Raw genomic sequence first — 25,737 nt, forward strand, 5'->3', positions numbered from 1 at the left:
TTTACTACCTCATCTTGAATGCTGAGCAGCTGAATCTTTTTGACCAACCTCCCATGCGAGGCCTTGTCAAATGTCTTGCCAATATCCATATAAGCAACATCCACTGCCTGGTCTTCATCCACTTTCTTTGTAACTTCCTCGAACAACTCAATAAGATTGGTTAGACATGACCTACCACGCATGAAGCCATGCTGACTATTCTTAATCAGTCCATGTCTATCCAAATACTTATGAATCTGGTCCCTTAGAATACCTTCCAATAATGTTTCCACAAATGATGTCAGATTCTCTGGCCTATAATTTCCTGGATTACATTTGGAGCCCTTTTTAAACAGTGGAACAACATTGACTGTCCTTCAATCCTCTGGTACCTTCCCTGTCATTAAGGATGATTTAAAATCTCTGCGAGGACCCCACCAATTTCTGCACTTGCCTCCTATAGGGTCCAAGAGAACACCAATCCGGGCCCTGGGGATTTATCTACCCAGATTTGCCTCGGGAGAGCAAACACCTACTCCTCTATAATTTGTACAGGGTCCATGAAGTTGATGCCATTTTGCCTCAATTCTGCAGACTCTGTGTCCACCTCCTGAGTAAAAATAGCTGCAAATAATTGATTTAATATCTCCTCCATTTGTTTTGGCCCCACAAAATGGATTACCATTCTGGTCTTCCAAAGGACTAATTTTGTCCCTTGCAATCCTTTTAGACAATAAGGCCATAAGATATAGGAGCAGAATTAGGCCATCTGGCCCATTGAGTCTTCACCATTTCATCATGGCTGATCCAATTTTCCTCTCAACCATAATCTCCTGCCTTCTCCCTCTATCCCTTCATGCCCTGACCAAACAAGGCATGAAGATGCCTTAAACATACGTAAAGACCTTCCCTCCACAACTACCTGTGGCTAAAGAAATTCATTCCCATCTCCATTCTAAAAAGACACTCCTCTATTCTCCACATCCAATTTATCAAGGCCATTCACCATTCGATAAATTAAAATTATATCACTCATTATTCTTCTGAATTTCAGCAAATACAGACCCAGATTTATCAAATGCTCTTCATATAAAAAGGCATTCAATCTTGGAACCATTTTCATGAACTTCCTTCGAACCTTCTCCAGTTTCAGTACATGGTTTCTATGATAAGCGGCCCAAAATTGCTCACAATACTCCAAGTGGGGCCTCGTCAGTGCTTTATAAAGTCTCAACGTTACATCACAAACAAGAGAAAATCTGCAGGTGCTGGAAATCCGAGCAACGCACACAAAATGCTGGAGGAACTCAGCAGGCCAGGCAGCATCTATGGAAAAAAGTACGGTCGACGTTTCGAGCTGAAGTCCCTCAGCAGGATTCAACATTACATCTTTGCATTTATATTCTCGTCCTCTGGAAATGAACGCTAACATTGTATTTGCCTTCCTCACCACAGACTCAAGCTGCAAATTAACTATTAGGAAATCACTCACAAGGACCACCAAGGCCCTTTGCATCTCAGTTTATTGCATTTTCTCTCCATTTAGAGAATAGTCAACCCTTATTCAGCAAAATACTTATTCAGCTCAACTGCTATTTCCTTGTCCCCTGTTACTAGCTCTCCCAATATCGTTTTCCAGCATCCGATATCCACTTTCGCCTCTCTTTTACACTTCTTAATGACTTTTTTTAGTTGTCTTCTGGTTAGTTTTTAAAAGCTTTCCAATCCTCTAACTTCCCACTAATTGTTACTCTATTATATGTCCTCTCTTTGGTTTTTATGTTGGCTTTGGCTTCCCTTGTTAGCCATAGTTGTGTCATCTTCCTTTTAGAATATTTCTTCCTCATTGGGATGTATATATCCTTTGCCTTCCAAATTGCCTTTTATGGTGCAGCTCATCCTGTTGACTACAATTTTGCCCTAACAACAGCTTCTTCTCACTACCCATTGCCTCTGTAAAGCAGCTACCTCATCTTTAGTTCTATCATCCTCCTATCATCCTATGATACTTCTTGCATTGAAATATATGCAGCTCACGACACTAGTCACACCATGCTCAACGTTTTGAGGTCTTACCAACATCTGCCTTCAACCTCTCTGCTAGTTGTTCTGGCAGTCTTGTTCCCATCCCCCTGCAACTCTAGTTTAAACCCCACTATGCAGCATTAACAAACCTTCCCACTAGGATATTGGTCCCCCTCCAGTTTAGAGTCAAATACTCTCTTCTGCACATGACCCACCTTCCCTGGAAGAGAGACCAAGGATCCAAAAATCTTATGCCATCCCTCCAACACTAACTCTTTAGCCACATATTAAACTGTATAACCTTCCTAGCTCTAGTCTCACTAGCACGTGGCACGGGTATCAAGCCTGAGATCACAACCCTCGTTGTCTTTCCCTTTAAATTAGCACCTAACTCTCTGAACTCCCTATGCAGAACCTCATCACTCATCCTACCCATGTCATTGGTACCTACTTGGACCATGACTTCTGACTGTTCACCCTCCCACTTAAGAATGATGATATCCTGGACCCTAGCACCTGGGAGACATCATTCTTACCCACAGAATCTCCTGTCCGTTCTCCTAACTAATGAATCACCTATCATTACATTGTGCCTCTTCTCCACCCCTTCCCTTCTGAGTCACAGAGGCAGACTCAGTGCCAGAGACTTTCCTCTGTTAGGTCATCTCCCCTGAATGTATCCAAAGTGATGTACCTGTTGTTGAGGGGATGGCCATGGGTACTCTGCACTGGCTCCTTAACTCCTTTCCCCTTCCTGACTGTCACCCTGTTTCCTTTGGTGTAACTACCCCTCTATATCTCCTATTATAAGACACTAATCAGGCCACATTTGGAGTACTGTCAACAGTTATGGGCCCCTTATTTCAGATAGAATGTATTGTCATTGGAAAGAGTCCAGAGGAGGTACACGAGGATGATTCCAGGAATGAAGGAGTTAACATATGAGAAGCATTTAGCAGCTTTGGACCGGTACCCATTGGAATTTAGAAAATGAGTGGGGATCTCATTGAAACCTACCAAATATTCAAAGGACTATATAAGGTAGATGTGGAGAGGATGTTTCCTATGGTGGGGGTATCTGGAACTAAAGGGCACAGCCTCAAAATTGAGGGGAGCCCTTTTAGAACAGAAGTAAGGAGGAATACTTTTAGTCAACGTGCAGTGAATCTGTGGAATACTCTGTCACAGACTATGGTGGAGGTCAAGTCTATGGGTATATTTAAAGCGGAAGTTGAGGATTCCTGATTGATCAAAAGATATGGTGAGAGGGCAGGTGTATGGGGTTGAATGGGATCCAAATCAGCCATGATGAAATGGCAGAGTGGACTTGATGGGCTGAATGGCCTAATTCTGTTACAGTGTTTTATTGTCTAATGGTCTATCTATCACCCGTCAAGCCGCCTGAATAATCCAGAGTTCATCCAGTTCCAGCTCCAACTCCTTAATGCGGATTGTTAGAAGCTGCAACTGGATACACTTCTCGCAGCTGTAGTTGTCAGTGGTACTGGAAGTGACCCTGCCTTTCCACATCCTGCAAGATAGCACTCAGCTATCCTGCCTGGCATCTCTACTGTCCAAACTGAGCAGACACAAAGAAGGGAAAGAAAAAACAACTTAACCTTGAGCTTTTCTCTTCTTTTTCTTTCTCTGAGTGAATCCTCTCCTCATTGAAGCCTCAGAAAGCTAAAACCTCAAGAGAAAACTGGAGAGAGTTCAAAGGGGATTCACGAAAATGATTCCAGGACTGAAAGGCTTGTTATATGAAGAGCGCTTTCAGGCTCTAGCCTGTATTCACTAGAATAGCGAAGAATGAGGGGTGACCTCATTGAATGGTGAAAGGCCTTGATAGAGTAGATGTGGCCTTTCTCCAATTTAGATCTCAGCTCGCAGATCAGACCTATCTTTTTGCACATTTACTTTGAAACTAATGACATTGTGGTCACTGGATGCAGAGTGTTCCTCTACACAAACTGTCTCACCTGCCCTGTCTCATTCCTTAATAGCAGATCCAGTATCACATGCTCATATCGCATTCCTCTCGAACCATAAGACGTAGGAGCAGAATTGGGCCACTTAGTCCATGGGATCTGCTCCACCATTCCATCATGGCTTATCGTCTTCGCATGCACTCTGTCTAGGCCTGTCAATATTCAATAGGCTTCAATGAACTGTATTTCATTTTTCACAGCATTCGGTTGTTTCTTGGAAAATTCATGATTTAACATTCTCATGATTCGTCTCTCAATAGGTACTGTGCAAAGATATTGCATGGGACGAGAACATGCTTTGTTTGAGCTACTCCTCTGATGCCCTTGTTCTTTTCACACGACCCAGTAGGTCCTTGCCTTTCAATTTTAATTATCTTCGAACTCTTTCCACGTGTCTTTCAATGAGTCCAGCTGAACTCAGTATGGAGTGAAAGAAGGTAGGCTGGGATCACCATCAAGCTTACATAGGAATGGTGAGGCACCAGCAGAGCGAAGCTGTGACACTCGTCTAACCCACAAAACCAACATGGCAGAACTGAGCAAAGTCACAACCAATGGATCAGATGCCGTTAAAAAAAACCTAAGTGATTGGGAAAGGTTAAAGAAGTCAGAACTTTATTCCCTGGAGCACAGGAGAATGAGAGATTTAATTGAAGTATACAAAGCTATGAGGGGTAAAGACAGGGTAAATACAAGCAGGCTTTTTTCCACTGAGGTTGGGTGGGACTGGAACTAGAAGTCATGGGTTAAAGGTGAAATAATTAAGGGGAAGAAATATTTCAGAGGGTGGCTGGAGTGCCAAATGAGCTGCCGGCAGAAGTGATAAAGCAGGTTCGATTGCAACATTTAGAAGAGGTTTAGATAAGTACATGGATGTACTTATAAGTACATAAGTACAATAGAGCAGTTACTCTACTGGGGGTATTCTATAGGCCCCCTGGTAGCAGCGGAGATACAGAGGAGCAGATTTGGAAGCAGATTTTGGAAAGGTGCAAAAATAACAGTGTTGTTATCATGGGTGACTTTAAATTCCCTAATATTGATTGGCACCTGATTAGTTCTGAGGGCTTGGACGGGGCAGAATTTGTTAAGTGTGTCCAGGACAGATTCCTGTCACAGTATGTGGACAGGCCAACTAGAGGGAATACCATACTAGATCTAGTACTAGGTAATGAACCAGGTCAGGTCACAGATCTCTCAGTGGGTGAGCATCTGGGGGACAGTGACCACCGCTCCCTGGCCTTTAGCATTATCATGGAAAAGGATAAAATCAGAGAGGACAGGAAAATTTTTAATTGGGGAAGGGCAAATTATGAGGCTATAAAGCTAGAACTTGCAGGTGTGAATTGGGATGATGTTTTTGCAGAGAAATGTACTATGGACATGTGGTCAATGCTTAGAGAACTCTTGCAGGATGTTAGGGGTAAATTTGTCCCGGTGAGGAAGATAAAGAATGGTAGGGTGAAGGAACCATGGGTGACAAGTGAGGTGGAAAATCTAGTCAGATGGAAGAAGGCAGCATACATGAGATTTAGGAAGCAAGGATCAAATGGGTCTATTGAGGAATATAGGGAAGCAAGAAAGGAGCTTAAGAAAAGGCTGAGAAGAGCAAGAAGGGGGCATGAGAAGGCCTTGGTGAGTGGGGTAAAGGAAAATCCCAAAGCATTCTTCAATTATGTGAAGAAAAAAAGGATGACAGGACTGAAGGTAGGACTGATTAGAGATAAAGGTGGGAAGATGTGCCTAGAGGCTGTGGAAGTGAGCGAGGTCCTCAATGAATACTTCTCTTCGGTATTCACCAATGAGAGGGAACCTGATGATGGTGAGGACAATATGAGTGAGGTTGACGTTCTGGAGCATGTTGGTATTAAGGGAGAGGAGGAGTTGGAGTTGTTAAAATACATTAGGACGGATAAGTCCCCGGGGCCTGACAGAATATTCCCCAGGCTACTCCACGAGGTGAGGGAAGAGATTGCTGAGCCTCTGGCTAGGATCTTTATGTCCTCGTAGTTCCCGGGAATGGTACCGGAGGATAAGAGGGAGTCGAATGTTGTCCCCTTGTTCAAAAAAGGTAGTAGGGATAGTCCGGGTAATTATAGACCAGTGAGTCTAACGTCTGTGGTGGGAAAGCTGTTGGAAAAGATCCTTAGAGATAGGACCTATGGGCATTTAGAGAATGATGGTCTGATCAGGGACAGTCAGCATGGCTTTGTGAAGGGCAGATCGTATCTAACAAGCCTGATAGAGTTCTTTGAGGAGGTGACCAGACATATAGATGAGGGTAGTGCAGTGGATGTGATCTACATGGATTTTAGTAAGGCATTTGACAAGGTTCCACATGGTAGGCTTATTCAGAAAGTCAGAAGGCATGGGATCCAGGGAAGTTTGGCCAGGTGGATTCAGAATTGGCTTGCCTGCAGAAGGCAGAGGGTGGTGGTGGAGGGAGTACATTCAGATTGGAGGATTGTGACTAGTGGTGTCCCACAAGGGTGTGTTCTGGGACCTCTACTTTTCGTGATTTTTATTAACGACCTGGATGTGGGGGAAGAAGGGTGGGTTGGCAAGTTTGCAGATGACACAAAGGTTGGTGGTGTTGTAGATAGTGTAGAGGATTGTCAAAGATTGCACAGAGACATTGATAGAATGCAGAAGTCGGCTGAGAAGTGGTAGATGGAGTTCAACCTGGAGAAGTGTGAGGTGGTACACTTTGGAAGGACAAACTCCAAGGCAGAGTACAAAGTAAATGGCAGGATACTTGGTAGTGTGGAGGAGCAGAGGGATCTCAGGGTACATGTCCACAGATCCCTGAAAGTTGCCTCACAGGTGGATAGGGTAGTTAAGAAAGCTTATGGGGTGTCAGCTTTCATAAGTCGAGGGATAGAGTTTAAGAGTCGCAATGTAATGATGCAGCTCTATAAAACTCTGGTTAGGCCACACTTGGAGTACTGTGTCCAGTTCTGGTCACCTCACTATAGGAAGGATGTGGAAGCATTGGAAAGGGTACAGAGGAGATTTACCAGGATGCTGCCTGGTTTAGAGAGTATGCATTATGATCAGAGATTAAGGGACCTAGGGCTTTACTCTTTGGAGAGAAGGAGGATGAGAGGAGACATGATAGAGGTGTACAAGATAATAAGAGGATTAGATAGAGTGGATAGCCAGCGCCTCTTCCCCAGGGCACCACTGCTCAATACAAGAGGACATGGCTTTAAGGTAAGGGGTGGGAAGTTCAAGGGGGATATTAGAGGAAGGTTTTTTACTCAGAGAGTGGTTGGTGCGTGGAATGCACTGCCTGAGTCAGTGGTGGAGGCAGATACACTAGTGAAGTTTAAGAGACCACTAGACAGGTATATGGAGGAATCGATGGGAATGGTATGGAGGGCTATGGTCCAGGTGCTGGTTGATGGAACTAGTCAGAATAACAGTTTGGCATGAACTAGATGGGCTGAAGGGCTGGTTTCTGTGCTGTAGTGACTCTGACATTCTAGTCAGAATAACAGTTTAGTGTGGACTTGATGAGCCGAAGGACCTGCTTCTGTGTTGTAGTGCTCTATGAGTCTGTGACTCTAACATTCTACCTGAGAGTGAGTCCAACTGTTTTACACACTAGACTGTGAAACAGGCAGCATAATTAATCATTGTTAGTGAATATTTTATGACAGAAGTCGTATGCAAAGATCAAGTTGTTTTTAATCAATAATGATTTAAAGTGTGAAACTGATATAAAGATCAAATGTAACCTTGCAATTTTCTGACAAGAACATTGTGTGCAGAGAGCAGCGGTGAAGTTACTGGACCAGTGCTCTTGAAACCCAGACTAAAGACTAAGAAATATGGGTTTAGTTTGAACTTAAATTCAGTTGATGCATTAAACTGGAATTAAGCACAGAACATAAAACATTACAACAGAGTAGACACTCTTTGGCCTACGACCTTATAACCCACTCTAAGATCAATCTAATCCTTCCTTCCTACAAAGCTCTCCATTTTTCTATTGTCCATGTGACTGTCTAAGAGTTTCTTTAATGCCCCTAATTGTAACTACATTACCTCTATCCGTGCATTCCACACACCCACCACTCTCTGTGTAAAATATTTACCTCTGCTATCCCCGCCCCCATATTTCCCTCCAATCATCTTAAAATTGTGTCCCCTCATACTAGCCATTTCTACTCTGGAAAAAGTCTGACTGTCCTCTCACTCTATCTTGTACAACTCTATCAAGTCACCACCCCCACCCCCCATTCCTCATGTGCTCCAAAGCCCCAGTTTGCTTAATTTATCCTCATAAGACGTACTCTCTAATCCAGCCAACGCCCTAGTAAATCTCCTCTGCACCCCCTCGAAAGCAACATCCTTCCTATAATGAGGCAACCAGAAATGAACACTCCAAGTATGGTCTATCCAGTGTTTTATAGAGCTGCAACATCATGTCAGGGCTCTCATGCTCAATTCTTCAAAAGAACTTAAAATTTACCTCTGACATACCCCTTATACATTCCTAAAATCACCTTAAAGTTATGCCCTCTTGTATTAGTTGTTTTCACCCTGGGAAAAAGTCACTGGCTCTACTCAGTTAATGCCTCTTATCCTCGTGTACACCTAAATCAAATCACCTCTCATCCTCTTTCACTCCAAACTGAAAAGCTCTGCTACACTCAACTCATCTTCTTTAAAGTCGGAGTAAAATTTATTATCAGAGTACATACATGTCACCACATACAACCCTGGGATTTATTTTCTTGTGGTCATACTCAACAAGTCTATAGAACAGTAACTGTAAACGAGATCAATGAAAGACCAGGAGCATAGAAGATACAAACTGTGAAAATGCAAATATAAATAAATTGCAATAAATAACAAAAGCATGAAATAATTAGATAAAGAGTCCTTAAAGTGAGATCATCAGTTGTGGGAACACCAGAAATAGAATGAGTATAGTAGTTAACTCCATGTTCAAGAGCCTGTTGGGTGAGGGGTAGTAACTGTTCTTGAACCTGGTGGTGTGAGCCCTGAAACACTTGTACCTTTTACCTGATGTCATTAGCAAGAAAAGAGCATAGCCTGGGTGATGAGGATTTTGATGATGGATGCTGCTTTTCTATGACAACGTTTCATGTAGATGTGCTCAATGGTTGGGAGGGCTTCACCAGAGATGTACTGGACCGAGCCCACTACCTTAAACTACCTTAGACTTCTCTTTGCATTAAAGGTGGCAAAAACATGGTGGATGATACGTTGAAAGTGTAGGGTGGTGGGACAGTGGGTGAAAACAAAGAAAGCCCTATCCTTGTTCTGGGTAAGGTGTCGGAGAAATGGAATAGACATCAGTAAGGGTCCTGTGGACTATGACCAAGGAGAATTCACAGCCAAAGAAAATGGAAGACACTATAAGAAGGTTCCACAAGGAGATTTGAGAACAGAGTGGAGTCAGCCCTATTGCTCTCAAAAGTTCTTGCTTCAGTACAATAATGAGGGGTCCCAGCCCAAATCTCCAACTGTTTATTCCTCTCCATAGATGCTTCTTGACCTGCTGAGTTCCTCCAGCAGTTTGTGTGTGTTAAAAATAAACGTGGAACTTTACAGGCCCTTTGGCCCATTATGTTGTGCTGACCTTTTACGTAGTTAAAAATCTTACTAACCTTTCCCTCCTACATAGCCCTCCATTTTTCTATCATCCATGTGCCAAACTATGAATTTCTTAATGTACCTGCTTCTACTAACACCTTGGGAAGAATACTCCATGCACTCACCACTCTCTGTGTATAAACCTAGCTCTGCTATCCCCCTATACTTTCCTTACAATTATCACTCGTTCATTCATCCTTTAAGCACCTGGTGCTCATACAGCCGGCCATCCACCGCCTGCTTCCATGGCTTCACGTGACCCTGAATGGGGGCTAATCAGGTGCTACACCTTGTTCAAGGATGACCTGCAGGCTGGTAAAGGGAAGGAGTGCCTTGCACCTCCTTTGGTAGAGATGTATCTCCACCTTAAATTTATGCTCCCTATATTAGCCATTTTTGCTCTGGGAAAAAGTTTTCAGCTGTCTGCTCAATTTATGCCTCTTATCATTTTGTACACCTCTATCAAATCACTCCTCATTCTTCTTCACTCTAAGGAGAAAAACACCAGCTCACTCAACCTATCTTCAGAAGAGATGTCCTCTGGCGTACACAGCATCTTGGTAAATTTCCTCTGCACCATCTCTAATGCTGTGGATTTCCTGCATCTGCCAAATCCCTTTGTTCATCTGTCCAAAGTTGTTGCCTGGCCTGCTTTATATCAAACATTTTGCTTTAAAAAACAGAATCCAATTCAATCTATACAATCCAATCCCAATGGAAACCAGAACAAAAAACAATGTAAGTACAAGAGATTCTGCAGATGCTGGAAAACCAGAACAACTGCCACAAAATGCTGGAGGCAGCATCTGCGGAGAGGAATAAACAGTTGGCATTTCAGGCCAAGACGCTTCATGAGGACTGGAAAAGAATGGGGAAGAAGCCGGAATAAGAAGTTAGGAGGAGGGGAAAGAGGACAGGCTCGAAGGTGATTGGTGAAGACAGATTTTTGGGTGGGGGAATGAAGCAAGAAACTGGGAGGTCATATGTTGTAAAGGTAAAGGTTAAGGGCTGAAGGAGGAATCTGAGAAGTGAGTGAATCATTGGAGAAAGGGAAGGTGGAGAGGTACCAGAGGGAGGTGATTGGCAGGTGCGAAGAGGGGAGCTAATTGCAGGATGGAAAAAGTGAGAAAAGGGAGGAGTGAAGGGAGTAATTTATAATTAAGACATCCTTCGTTAAGACCCCCATCACCTAGGACAGGCCCTCTTCTGATTGGTACTGTCAGGGAGAAGGTACAGGAGCCTGAAGACCCACACTCAATGATTCAGAAATAAATTCTTCCCCTCTGCCCCTGTGAATGAACCCTTGAACACTACCTCACTACTTTTTTTCTCTTTTGCCACAACTTAGTTGATTTAACTTTTTAAATATATATATATTTACTGTAAAGTACAGTTTTTATTATTATGTACTGCTGCTGCATAACAACAAATTTTACAATATATGCTAGTGATATTAAACCTGATTCTGATTACCACAAGTTAGAGAAATCAATGTTCATGCCATCAGTTTGGAGCTTCCCAGACAGAACATAAGTTGTTGCTCCTCCAAAGTCCACATCATGACCATAGTGTAGGACATGGATCGATATGTCGGAAATGAAATGAGTGGCCATTGGGAAATTGCACCTTTTGTAGAGGATGGAGGCAGGTCTCCCCAGTGATGAGGAAGCCACGTAGGGAGCATTGGATACAGTGGATGATCCCAACAAAATTGCAATTACTTTGTCATTCCATGTTTGCATTTTCTTAAATAAGTAGATTGAAAGGAATGAGCAAAGAATAATTGTTTCACTTTCTTCTTAACAGGGTGACTGGAACAAAATTAATGTCTTTTGCTGTAATTTCTTAAATTTGGGTATTATCATATTATTGCTAAATTGCAGAGTTCTTTGTTTTGAACTTTTGTGTTAAATCCCTTTGTGTTTGTCTCTTTGCTCAATTATTTCTCTCTGTCGTCCCTTCCTTACCACACTTACTACCTCAAATAATTCTGGTAGTCTCAGCTAATTGCTCCATTAGCTTCATAGTGCAATTATCCCTTCAATTCGTTCCATTCTCCAAGAGTCCCTTTGTTTCTTCTTCCCCTGTCAGAAACTCATTGGAAAACTAAGTTGGTAAATCAAAACTCAACTGGCTTATTGCACTTGTGAATCTGCAAACTAAGATATTTGAATGGTCAAGATCTCCAGTCCCCTCCATGGATGCTGTCTGAATTGCTGAGTTCCGGCAGCATTTTCTGTGTGTTACTCAAGATCTCCATATCTTCTTTCATGCATTCCCACTTCTGGCCCTATCCAGATCCCGTGGAGCATGTGGGATCTGGACAGGGCAAGAGGTAGGGGTGTATGAAAGGAGAGATGGAGATCTTAAACAAAACCTACAAAATGTTAGCAGATTAAATAAGTACAGACTAAATTTCCATACTGAAGATCTCATCCTCAGCAACATCTCTTTCTTCCTCTGCAATGTTATGAGGCCTAATGCCTGAATCAAACTTCAAGTCATCAGCACTTTTATCTCCTGTTGTGGTTCACCATCATCTATTAATGAGACAACATTTATAACATATTTTGGGAATGCATGCATGGTTAAAACCACTGTATCAGTACAAATTCTTAGCAACACGCACATAAAATGCTGGAGGAACTCAGCAGGTCAGGCAACTTCCATGGAAGTGAATAAACAGGGGACGTTTTGGACAGAGATTCTTCATCAGCACTGGAAAAGACAGGAGGAGAAGCCAGAATAAAACGGTGGGGGGGGGGGGGAGTGAAAGAGGACAAGCTAGAAGTTGATAAGTGAAGCCAGCTGAATGGGGGAGATGGGGGTTGAAGTGAGAACTAGGGAGATGATAGTCAAGTGAGGAGAAGAAAAGAGGTCAAAGGGGAGCCAGAGTGGAATGGACGAAGAGGGAAGGTGGAGCAGGAAAAACTACTGGAAGTTAGTGAAATCAAGAGTAACACACACAAAATACTGGAGGCAGCATCTATGTAGAGGAGTAAGCAACTGACATTTCAGACTGAAACCCTTTATCAGGACACATATACGCATATTATTCACGTTAGAAACACAGATGGCTTTCGCATGAATTCATGAAAGATTGCCCCATTATTCATCAAAATTGGATTAATCACATGTTTGCTGATCCTGGTATTTTGATGCTCTAATGAATTAACATGATATTTTTTCATAATTTTCTCTTTCATTTCATACCATTTTATTTTGTATTTTTCACTTCTTGTATATTGGCGCTGTTTTCTGTTTCTCTGCTCCTCGATGCATGGTTTTGTTTACTGTCATGTCCCAGACCCTCTCGATCCCTTAGATGTTGATTTATTTCATTTGTTCGATGACCTCCCCACCTCAGTCCCAGACACCTCCACCCCCATGCTACCACCCGTAGGTGTCCAAGCGGTCGCAGTCAGTCAAGACTCTGTCAGAGTCAGCTGGGCGGACAACGCCGTGCCCAAGAACCAGAAGGTAACATCAGACACCCGCTTTTATACCATTCAATGGAGAACAAGCTACTCAGCCAATGCCAAGTACAAAGTAAGTGTTGGTTCATATTTCCTTACAGCCTATAATTCTTATACAACACACACGCACACAAAATTCTGGAGGAACTCAACAGGCAGCATCTATGGGGCCAAGGGTCTCAACGTGAAACATCTACTGTTTATTCCTCTCCATAGATGCTACCTGACCTGCAGAGTCCCTCCAGCATTTTGAGTTTGTGCTCTGAATTCCAGCATGTCCTCTGTCTAAAGCTGCAGTTTTTCACATCTGTAGATCAGTTTCCCCATTGTTTTTCCCTTGGGTTCACGTCATCACTGTAGAGCTGAGGAAGCACTACAATAACATCACCAGGTTTAAATGTTCGATCTCTATTCGATGAAAGGTAACCTTCACTTGCGCTGCAGGAATGATTACTCCGCCAAATCCTCACTCCATTAATTCGTCAACGAAGTATGAGTGTCACAGAAATAAAAACAAAACAAAAAAAATCTGAAACAGAAGAAATCGTTCAGATGCTGGAAATCTAGAGCAACACGCACGAAATGCTGGAGGAACTCAGTCATAATGAAGGGTCTCAGACCAAAATGTCAACTGCTTTTTTTTTATATAGTTCTTTTTGTAACATTTAGTAATTTTTTAATCGAGTACACTGTACTGCTACCGTAAAACAAAAAATTTCAGAACATATGTCACTATGTTGACATATTGATTGTTGACATATGGATGTTGAACCTGATAACCTGATTCTCATTCTGATTCTGTTGCTGACAAGAAACATTTTAGGAGCTAAAGGGTAACACACAGAATGCTGGAGGACCTCAGCTGGTCAGGCAGCACAGGAGCTCTCAACTGCTTTTATGCCATGGATTGATACCATTAAGCAAAAGGTCCGTGGATCCCAGCTTGGGAAGCATATTGCAGAGGAATAAACATTCAGAGTTTCAGACTGAGACCCTTCATCAGTCCAAATGGAATAGACGGGGCTGATTCTCATAGATGCTGAGAAGATAATCCTAGAATCAGAATCAGGTTTATCATCACTGGCATATATCATGAAATCTAACGTTTGATATCCTGCTGAAGGGTCTCGGACCAAAATACGACTATTTCCATAAGTGCTGTCTGTCCTGCCGAGTTCTTCCAGCAACTTGTGTGTGTTTCCAATATCTGCAGAATCTCTTATGTATGTTATTCTCATAAATACCCTAAGAGCTAGCTTGAAGATTGAAGTTTAAAATTTTTTGCTTTTTCCTTTAATTCACAATAATTAGCTTCCATTGTGGAGGAGGGGCGTGAGATAAAGAAACCATTCTGGTGTCTTGTCAGATAAATGTATTCCTGTTAGAGTCAGATTCACTTCTTTTATTTTATTTGGAGATAGAGCACGGTGACAGGCCCTGCTGGCCCAATGATCCCACACTGCCCAATTAACCCCACGTGACCAACTAACCTACGAAACCGTATGTCTTTGGAATGTGGAGGAAACCGGAGCACCCGGAGGAAACCCACGTGGTCAAGGAGAGAACATGCCAACTCCTTACAGATGGAATTGAACCCGGATTTCTGGCATTGTAATACGGTTATGCTGTCCTTCCGTGCACAAATTATTTATCACATGTACATTAAAACGTACAGTGAGATGCGGCATTTGTGCTAACAACCAATATAATGCAAGGATGTTCTAGGGGGTGGCCCACAAGTGTCGCCATACATTCCAGTGGTTATAGAACAACAAAAACAATACCAATAACAACACAACAACAAGACAAGCCCCATTCTTCCCTCTCACACATGCGCCCACAGACAGTTCTCCAACCCAGAACTCCAGTGTTATGACATGCATAATATACAGGTAGAGAATCTAACATTCATGGTGGTCTGTACTGTTGATCACACTCAACTGGTATACCAGCAGTACTTGCTTAAAAGTTAATTACCTGCAGAACATGAATTTCTTTGTGCTCTGGTCTCAGTTGCCCAAAGGTGACCTGCAGGCTAGCGGAGGGAAGGAGTACCTTACACTTCCTTCAGTAGACACATATCTCTACCCCCGCAACCCAAGTTGCGGTATAATAGGTGCTGACTTGGTTATACTTGTGGGCTGCCATCAGCACACTCTCAAGTGTGTCGGTTGTTAACACAACTGACACCTTTCACTATATGCTTTGAAGTACATGTGATACATCGTACATCAAAAGATACTCCTGTACTCAGTGAAGTGGCAAATGAGTGTATGTTCATGGTTTTCTGCTGCGAAAGCCCATCCACTTCAAGGTTCAGTGTGCTTTGTGTTCAAAGATGCTGTTAAGCACATGACTGTTTAAATGCGTGGTTATTTGAGTTGCCTTCCTATCATCTTGAAACACTCTAGCCATTCTCTTCTGACCTCTCTCATTTTCAAGGCAATTTTGCCCACAGAACTGCTGCTCAACGGATGCTATTTTTTTGTTTTGCACATCATTCTCTGTGGACTCTAGAAACTGTTGTGCATGAAAATCCCAGGAGGTCAGCAGTTTCTGAGACCCTCAAGCCACACTGTCTGGCACCAGCAATGATTCCACAGTCAAAGTCACCTTGATAACATTTCTTCTCCATTCTGATGTTTGATCTGAACAACAATTGAACCTCCTAACTAGGTCCACGTTCTTTTATGCATTGAGTTGCTGCTACATTATTGATTGGTTTGATATTTGCATTAACGAGCAGCAATGTGTGCCTAATTAAAAAGTGGCCACTGAATACAAATTCCTTGAGCATGAAATTTCGAAGTTCTAAAGTTCTAGGTAAATTTGTTATCATTGTACATATACATCGCCATATACAAACCTTAAATTCACCCATACGTTAATAATTTGTGCATTCTGTAAAGGCAAATTTCTGTTCATTGAATGGTCATAATGCAGAGTAGCCTGTATTAACTTCTGTCAATGGATTCCACCTTCTTTACTGGTAGTTATTAACCGGTTTTCTGTCCTTTTGTTGTGCAGTCCACTGAGGCGACAACGTTGAGTCACACGGTGACGAATCTCAAACCCAATACCATGTATGAGTTTTCGATCATGGTGACCAAAGGTCGGAGGTCGAGCACGTGGAGCATGACAGCACATGCTACAACATATGAGGCTGGTGAGTCTTTGCAAACTGTCTTAATTGTGGAAAGCCCAGTTGTTCTAATCATCTTGGTATGTCTTCTTGGACAAACTCAGGCTAATGAAGGGCCTCGGCCCGGAACATCAACTGTTTAATCCTCACCGTAGATGCTGCCGTAGATGAATTCCTCCAGCATTTTTTGTGTATGTCAAACTCATGTTCAGTCATGAAATATTAATTGTCTCTTTATTCACCAAATGTATGGCCAGTTCAAAATGTAAATGTAAAATATAGTTGTCCCTTGTTACAGCTTTACCTGGAACTCGAGAAGTTGGAATCAGAGAGCACAAGAACAGTTTGCCTTTCGCTCTCAAGCCCAGGCAATTGTAATTGTATCTGCATTTTGGCCCAGTTTGTTAGAGGTCCACCCTTCTGATCCTCCAAGAGGTCTACAACCTTTGGATGGGGTTTGGAGGCTTGAATGCCTCAATGATCCAAAGAGATATGCTGGCTGGAGTCAGGGCTTTATGCTTTGACTCTTGGTAGCGTCACCCATGCAAACAGGTGAAAGGATAGAGGCCAGACTAAGAGTAGTCTACTGGTCCTCCAGGTCGGGGGTTCAGCTCAGGGCTAACAACTCTGACTGGTGAAACGAAACTGTTATGGAAACAGCAATGAAGAATCCTTCTATATCTGTGTGTGACTGTATGGACAGGCAGAGATGGGGGGCCTTTCTTACTGCACTAAACATCAGCAGCGTAAAGGGCAGTAAGTACCTTTCTTCTACATTTCAGTCATTTGCCGTCAATAGAGGCACAACTAAAAATAAAAGCAACATTTTAATGTTAAACTCTAAACCAGACCCAATTTTGAGTAAATTTATTTCGGCCGTAGATCATACTAGTGAGAAGATCCTCTGTCATCTCTATAGGAAAGTGCTTGAGCCTCTGAGCATGTGTTCACAACGTAGGTGATCCTGACCGTTAGTGAAAAGGTACCATTGCTACACTTGCAAATGAATCCAGTCAAACATAGAACATCAATGGCTCTGGGCCTGCACTCACTGGACTTTAGAAGAATGAGGGGAGATCTATCAAATATTGCAAAGTCCTAGAGTGGATGTAGAGGGGATATTGCCTATGGTCAGTGAGTATGATCAGAGGGCACAGCGTCAGAATAGAGGGATGTCCATTTAGAAGAGAGATAAAGAGGGTTTTCTTTAGCTATAGGATGATGAATTGGTGGAATTCATTGCAGACGTCCCATCCTGCAAAAACTCATTTCAGGGAGGTAGCACTATCACTTTGCGGGAGACTCCAGGAACTTCCAGGAGAGGTGGGATGTCTGCAATAGAGTAGCTCCTTAGCAGCTAGCCAGCTAGTTTAAATAACGTTAGCTATGCTAATGAACGAAAGACACCTGTTAAACTCACCTCAACATGTCTTTTACAGTCTTAACCCACTATGGGCAATAGAAAAGTCACTGTTGCAAACAGTGCAGCGAGCAACACTGTCATTATTTTGTCATCAGGCAGGGGTACACTTTAGGGTAGTCTGGGGTGATGTGCATTTTATATTTTCTTATTTTGGAACACCCTGCCATGGTGCGCTCTCTCTCTCTCTCTCGTGTGTTCGCGCTCTCTCTCTCTCTCATGGTCGCTCTTGTGCTCTCTCGCTCGCTCTCAAAAATATTGATTTCTGGGACATTGTATATAATTTGCGGGCATCAGGAAGCAGGAGAGGTGGGATGTCTGTCATTGCCACAGGCAGCTGTGGAGGTCAAGTCATTGAGTATATTTAAAGCAGAAGTTAATAGGTTCTTGGTTAGTCAGGGCATCAAAAGTTATAAGAAGGAGGAAGCAGAATGGGTTTGAGAGGGATAATGAATTAGCCATGATGGAGTGCCAGAGCAGACTGAATGGACAAAACAGCCTAGTTCTGCTCCTATGTCTTGTGATCTTATAGAATATCAGTATAGACCGATTGGTCCATGATGTTTTACCAACCGTTTAACATACTCAGAGATCAATCTAACCCTTTCCTCTGACGTAGCCCTCCATTTTTCTATTATCCGTGTGCCTAACTAAATGTATCTGAATGCCCCTAAATGTACCTGACTCTATCACCACTCCTGCCAGGGCGTTTTTCCGCACCCACTGCTGGGTTTGCTGGTGCTGGTATTAGGTGCCAACAGGAGAGGTGTACACACAGCTTTGTATTAGAAGTGTTCTGCTGGGAATTGTGACTCATTTCACTTGGTCTTGCCAGTATCATTATCATTTTTCAGCAGTAGTGATCCACAGTTCGTATAATGCTGTTCTTTCTTTCCTCTCCTCTATTTTGCACTTCAATAATAGCTCCTACCTCAGCCCCGAAGGACCTGACAGTTATTAACAGAGAAGGAAAGCCTCGAGCCGTCATCGTAAGTTGGCAGCCACCATTGGAGGCCAACGGAAAAATCACAGGTAAAAGCAACGCTTCATTTCTAATAAACTGTTACCCTGGATACAATTCAGAAATATTTTCCAAATCCCATTGGCCAAAACTGAAGGAAAGCAATTAGAAGTTAAATCATACCTTTTCCTGCTTATTTTATTTTTAATAAAATCCTACTTAATTATTAATTTCAAATTCATGTTTCCAAATATTGTGTTTAATATCACTTCATTTTCAAGTTGATCCTCCTTCTGAAAACTTCCCAAATAATATTTGCACCTCTGATGGAGCTTTTGGACAGTGAATATATATATGAGTGTGTGTGTGTGTGTGTGTGTGTGTATACACACACACAGAGTATATCTGCAAAAAGACATGTATAATAGAAAGATGCCAGGAAAGGGCCAGTAACATCATGAAGGATCCCACCCACCCTGCTCATCGACTGTTCAACCCACTCCCATCAGGGAGGAGATTATGTAGCATCCATGCCAGATGGAAAAACAGTTACTTTCCCAAAGCAGTAAGGCTGATCAACACCTCCATCCAATAATCCTCCCATCCGCACCCCCAACCACCACTTCTTTATCATTTCCTGTCAGAATCACCTTATGTACAGACACTCCTGTGCCTAGTGTCACTTTATGGACATTCAATCAATCTATATATAAGCTATCTTATGTATTTATATTTACTGTGTTTTTATTATTATGTTCTTAATCTTTTTTTTGTGCTGCATCAGATCCAGAGTAACAATTATTTTGTTCTCCCTTACACTTGTGTACTGTAAATGACAGTTAACTGTCTTGAATATTGAATTTTGATAAAGAAAGGTTAGCTTTATTTATTACATGTACAGTGAAACATTGACACATACAATCAAATGTGACATTTTCTGTCAACTCTTAGATAAGCACAGAGATGATGATTGTTCCATTTCTCTGATGAAGGGTCTCAGCCTAAAACGTCAGCTATTACTTCTTCTCCGTTCATGTTGCCTGACCTGGGGAGTTCCTTCAGAATTTTGTCTGTGTTGCTCTGGATTTCCACCGTCTGCAGAATCCCTTGTGTTTATTATTTTCAGAATCAGAACCAGAATCAAAATCAGAATCAGGTTCGATATCACTGGCATATGTCATGAAATTTGTTGTGTTGTGGTAGCAGTACATTGCAATTCATAAATAACAAAAGTATAAATTACATTAAGAAATACATGTACATGTATTGTTACGTAACCGGCAACAATGAATATTAATCGAGACAGGTTTTATAAAAACAACCAAACATTTATTAAACACGTATAAACGATAAGGAAAAACAAACAAAGGAAAACTTTAACCGGAGGTTAACAGGTACGCAGCTGTTCACCAACTCGCCACTCGGCTCTGGTTCTTAAAGCATTAAATGCGAAAACAGTTCTTAAAACGATACAGTCAGATATAGTTCTTAAAGCGATAACTTTGAAAGTCCAACAGTTTTACACATTCAATTGGGAGCGACTTCTCTGGAGAAGGATTTCTTCACAGACGCACCTTTACTGCAGATTCTGCCCACAGGATTCCCGATGCCAAAAATAAACAGTTTAAATCGACTGACAAATTCCTTTTAGAGAGAGAGAGCCTTTTTGCATGAACTCATTGCCCTATTGCAAGAGTTATCTCAATGCAGTTTCTCTCCAACGAAGACTCAATAAGGTCGATCCTTTATTAAACTGCCCAAACGATGCCGACTTCTCTCGATCCTTCACTTCGATGAATTCTTCACTCTCCCTTCAAAACTGTCGGAATTGAGTAAATTGGCACTTCCAGCCACAAATCTCCAGTCCAATAACACGATATCTTGTAAGAGAACGCACCTTCCGTTTTAAAAATGAAACTGTATCACAAAAACAAATGCAACAGAAACAGAGGCACATCACGTTCTACCTGGAAATCTACAAACTCAAGAACCAACTGCGTCACCTGGGTCAAGCCTTATATAGTCACAGGGCACATGTCATCACGTGACCTCACATCAGCGGGAAAGTCACATCAGGTGACCTCCAAAAGACCATTACATCATTCTCACAAAAAAACAGATCTCCTTGAGCATATAACAGTATAAAGTCTGCAGATGCTGGAAATCTAAAGCAACACACACAAAATGCTGGAGGACAGGTCAGGTCAGACAGCATCTACGGAAATGAATAGAAAGTCGACGTTTCGAGCCCAGGCCTTTCTTCAGGACTGAGAATGAATGGGTAAGATGCCAGAATAAAAAGTGGAGGGAAGGGAAGGAGGCTAGCTGAAAGATGATGGGTGATGCCTCATGAGTGGGGAAGGTCAACGGCTAGAAGAGAAGGAATCTGATAGGAGAAGAGCTTTCACCATAGGAGAAAGGGAAGGAGGAGGGGACCCTGGGCGGTCCAGGCAAGTGAGAAGAGGTAAAAGGTCAGAATGGGGAATAGACAGGGGGTTGGGGGGGGGGACATTTTGTTTATTGGCAGGAGAGTCTAGTGCCCATGATGGAACTGGCTGAGTTTTCAGCTTTCTCCTACTTTTTCTGATCCTTTGCAGTGGCACCTCGATGCCAGAGAGTGATGCAACCGGTCAGAATGCTCTCCAAGGTGCATCTGTAGACATTTTTGCAGGGGTGTGGAGTACGACAGTGTGGAAGTATTGGCGACTGCTGAGACTATACCTCGACTACAGTGTATAACTGGTCTCCATATTCGAGGTAGCACAGAGAAAGCTCAGCAGTTGATGTCAGAGATGGACTATTGAGGTTAGAAGAGGGGACAGATTAGATCGATGCTCATTGATGCTGAGCTGTCTATCCTCCTGGAGTCAGAGTCAGAATCAAGTTGATTATCACTGATGCATGCCATGAAATTTGATGTTTTGCAAGAGCAGTGCACTGCATACATGAAAAGAAATTGCTCCAGTTTACAATAATATATAAATAGTGCAAAAGGGGAATATTGATGTAGTGTTCATGTGTTCACAGACCATTCAGAAATCTGATAGCAGAGGGGAAGAAGCTGTTCCTAAATCTTTGAGTGTGGGCCTACAGGCTCCTAGTGGTATTATCTAGAACAAGAGATGAAAATAAATATTAGCTTAATTAAGACCATAAGATTTAAGAACAGAAGTCGGCCATTCGGCCCATCGAGTCTGCTCTGCCATTCAATCACGGGCTGATCCACTTCATCCAGTCATCCCCACTCCCCAGCTTTCACCCCATACCCTTTAATGCCCTGGATAATCAAGAACCTATCTATCTCAATTTGTCACATGTATGTCAAAATGTAAATGAAGAATTTGCGTCGATGACCACCACAGTCTGAGGATGTGCTGGAGGCAGCCCACAAGTGTGGACCTTCCAGTGCCAACATAGTATGCCCACAACTCACTAACCCTAGGGCAGAGTTTCAGAACCAGGGGTTACACATTTCAGTCCAAGGTGAGGTGGAATTTCTTCATTCAGGGAGATTTTAATCACCAGGATTTTCTACAACAGAAGCTATGGAGCTGGAATTATTTAATATATTCACAGTGGAGACTGACAGACATTTAAACAACATTTGAATTCAGCTGTTTGGATTCAGAACTAGCTTGCCCATAGAAGACAGAGAGTAGATGTCAAAGGGAATTACACTAGCTAGTGTCCTGTAATTAGTGGTGTTCCACAGGGATCTGTACCAGGACCTCTGCTGTTTGTGATGTACTTAAATTACCTGGATGAAAATGTGGATGAGTGGGTTGGTAAATTTGCAGATGATACGAAAATTGGTGGTGTTGCAGATAGTGTAGAAGACTGGCAAAGAAAACAGCAGGATATAGGTCAGTTACAGATATGGATGGAAAAATGGCAGATGGAGTTTAATCCAGCCAAATGTGAAGTTTTGCACCTTGGTAAGTCAAATGTAATGAGAGAGTACGTTGTGAAGGACAAGATCCTTAAGTGTTGATGAGCAGAGGGATCTTGGAATGCAAGTTCATAGCTCCCTGAAAACAGCTACACAGGTCGATAGGGTACTTAGGAAGACATATGGCATGCTTGCCTTTATTAGTCTAAGCATTGAGTTCAAAGGTCAGTAATTTATGTTGCAATTTGATCAGATTAGATTCAACTTTATTGTCATTGTGCCGAGTACAGATACAAAGCCAATGGTATGCATTGAGTATCTGACCAGAAATGCAAAGAATAGTGTTATTTACAAAATAACTGTGAATAAGAAAGTGTTACAGCACACAAATATAAAAGTACTGAGACCGTACAATACAGATACAACTTGATAAAACCCTAGTTAGGCTACATCTGGAGCACTGCATATAGTTCTGGTCACCCCGTTATAGGAAGGATGTTGAGGCTTTGGAGAAGGTGCAGAAGAGGTTTACCAGGATGTTCCTGGGTAAGAGGGACTGTGCTATAACAAGAGGCTGGATAAACTCGGGTTGTTTTCCTTGGAGTGTCAGAGGCTGAGCAGAGATCTGATAGAGGTTTATAAGATTACGAGAGCCATAGAAAGAGTGGACAGAGTATCTGTTTCACAGAGTTGAAATGTCTAATACTGGAAGGCATGAATTTAAGGTTAGAGGAGGTCATCTCAAAGGACAGGTGAAGGGCGGGTCTTTTTTACACAGAGAGTGGTGGGTGCCTGGAATGCACTGCCTGAGGTGGTGGTGATACAGGTACATTAGGGAATTTTAAGAGATGTTTAGATAGGCACATGAACGTGAGGAAAATGGAAGGATATGGACATTGTGTGGGCAGAGGGGACTGCCCATTTGATTAATAATTTAATTGGATCAGCATAGCATTGTGGACAGAAGGGCCTATCCCTGTGCTGTACTGTACTGTATTACATTGCGCGTTCTCTGGTTAATGTGGGATTCATCATGGGCGTAGAGTATGGAAAGAGGATGTAGAATTGTTTGTAAGGCAGGACCAGCTCAGACTATTGATTGGTGGGAATATGTTTATGAGTTGACCTACTTCTCCCCTTCTTATGATATTGAAAATCCCCTACATTACAGAGAAAACTTATAGTGTGATAATATTGTATTCCCCTCCACAATGTCAACACAGCAAGCTTCACAAAAAGGAAAGCCGTGACCCCATCATGTTCCCTGTGTGGATGCTGAGACTTTCAACCTCCTAGAATCAGAATCAAGTTTATCATCACTGACATGTATCGAGAAAATTGCGGCTGCAGTACATTGCAAAACATAAAATTACTCCAAGTTATTGTTGCAGTACTGTGACTGGGTGCCATCATATACAACACATAAGTGCCATGGCAAAGAAGTCACAGCAGCACCTCTATTAGAAATTTGCACAGATTCAGCATGTCATACATAACCTTGACAAACTTCTACAGATGCATGGTGGAGAGTATTCTGACTGCTTCCATCACAACATGGAATGGAATCACCAATACTCAAAAATGGAAAATCCTACAAGAAGTAATGGATACAACCCAGTCCATCACAGGCAAAGCCCTCCCTACCAATGAGTGCATCTACAAGGAGGCAGCCTCGATCATCAAGGACAGCCACCATCTAGATCATGTCCTCTTCTCACTACTACCACCGGGAAGGAGGTACAGGAGTCTTAGATCCTACAACACCAGGTTCAGGAACTGTTATTACCCCTCAGCCATCAGGCTGTTGAACCAGAGGGGATCACTTCACTCAGCTCAACACTGAATTGATTCCACAACCTACAGACACACTTTCAAGGACTCTACAACTCATGTTCTCAGTATTTGTTTATTATTATTATTTTGGTTTTCTTCCTTGTTTTATATTTGCACAATTCGTTCTCTTTTGTGTATTGATTGTGTATAGTTTCTCATAAGTTGTATCATGTTTCTTTGTAATTACTGTGAATTCCCAAAGAAAATGAATCTCACGGTAGTGTGTGGTGACATATACATACTTCAATAATAAATTTACTTTGAACTGAGTAATCCTAATCACTCTTTTACCTTTAGGATATACGTTGTTTTACACGATTGAGAAGAATGCACCGATTGATGAATGGTTAATTGAACTGGTCAGTGGTGACCGACTGACCCACCAGATTGTGGACCTCAACCTGGACACTGTCTACTATTTTCGGATCCAGGGACGAAACGCCAAAGGGCTGGGACCGCTGTCTGATCCTATTCTGTTCAAAACACCCAAAGGTTAGGTCACATTGTTTTTTTGTTTGTTGGTTGTCCGTTGTGTCCGATGATGACATTAAAACTCGTACGTTAGAGTCTTTGAATTGGAAAAACCATTGCACTGGGACAGATTCCACTCTGGGCCTCCCAAGTCTAGATCCATTGGTATGAGAAGCCTTCCTCCATTGCAGTGGATGACCATACCTCCTTCTGTGCTTTTTCACGCCCTTCACTCCCCAAGGAGCATTGCAGAACCACATTTCTGCCTCAACTACTTCCTCTGGCAGCTGATTCCACACAGATGCCATCCCTTGTGTAAAGGTATTGCCCCTCAAGTTCTTGTTAAATCTCTCCTGTCTCACCTTAAACCCATGCCCTCAAGCTGTTGGTACCCCATCTCTGTGAAAAAGACTGAGTGTACTCATCACTCATGATGTCATACACTGCTACAAAATTGCCTCTCAGATTTTCATTTTGTTTCGTACATGACAATCCCACAGTAGGCGTAGCAGTAAGCACAACGGTATTGTACCTCGGGATGTCAGAGTTCAAGTCCGGCATCCTCTGTAAGAAAGTTTGTAAATATATTATTCCTGTGCTTTTGAGGGTTTCCCCCAGGTGCTCCTGTTTCCTCCCACATTCCAAAGACGTACCAGTTAGTAGGTTAGTTGGTCATTGTGAATTATCCTGTGACTAGGTTAGGGTTAAATAGGCGAGTCGCTGGGCAGTGTGGCTCATTGGCCCAGAAGGGCCTGTTCTGTGCCGTATCTCTAAGTAAATAAATAAAATAGGAAAATAAATAAGATGCTGGAGGATGCAGTTGGGGGATGCTCTGCTGAGAACCTTCTCTGTGTTCACCATGGCTGTCTGGACCTGCCAATAGCCACCAAATTTAAATCTGCTTCACAGATCCTTGGCCTTCTCA

The 25,737-nt window shown here is 42.4% G+C and overlaps 1 protein-coding gene across 3 annotated transcripts in view; it reads left to right on the forward strand.

The window, feature by feature from the left end:
- The window catches only part of dcc (DCC netrin 1 receptor), a 1,425,388-nt gene that overhangs the window by 1,246,875 nt on the left and 152,776 nt on the right, over nucleotides 1–25,737 (forward strand). For 2 of the 3 annotated variants that reach the window (XM_063042623.1, XM_063042621.1), the window contains exons 17-20: nucleotides 12,928–13,169; nucleotides 16,124–16,262; nucleotides 18,583–18,690; nucleotides 24,639–24,833. In XM_063042623.1, the coding sequence (XP_062898693.1) occupies nucleotides 12,928–13,169; nucleotides 16,124–16,262; nucleotides 18,583–18,690; nucleotides 24,639–24,833 (684 nt within the window). The remainder of the gene's footprint in view (nucleotides 1–12,927; nucleotides 13,170–16,123; nucleotides 16,263–18,582; nucleotides 18,691–24,638; nucleotides 24,834–25,737) is intronic. The other variant, XM_063042622.1, reaches the window with a different exon arrangement.

Source organism: Mobula hypostoma, chromosome 3 (genome assembly GCF_963921235.1).
Source record: "Mobula hypostoma chromosome 3, sMobHyp1.1, whole genome shotgun sequence".
In the NCBI taxonomy this organism is placed as follows: domain Eukaryota; kingdom Metazoa; phylum Chordata; class Chondrichthyes; order Myliobatiformes; family Myliobatidae; genus Mobula; species Mobula hypostoma.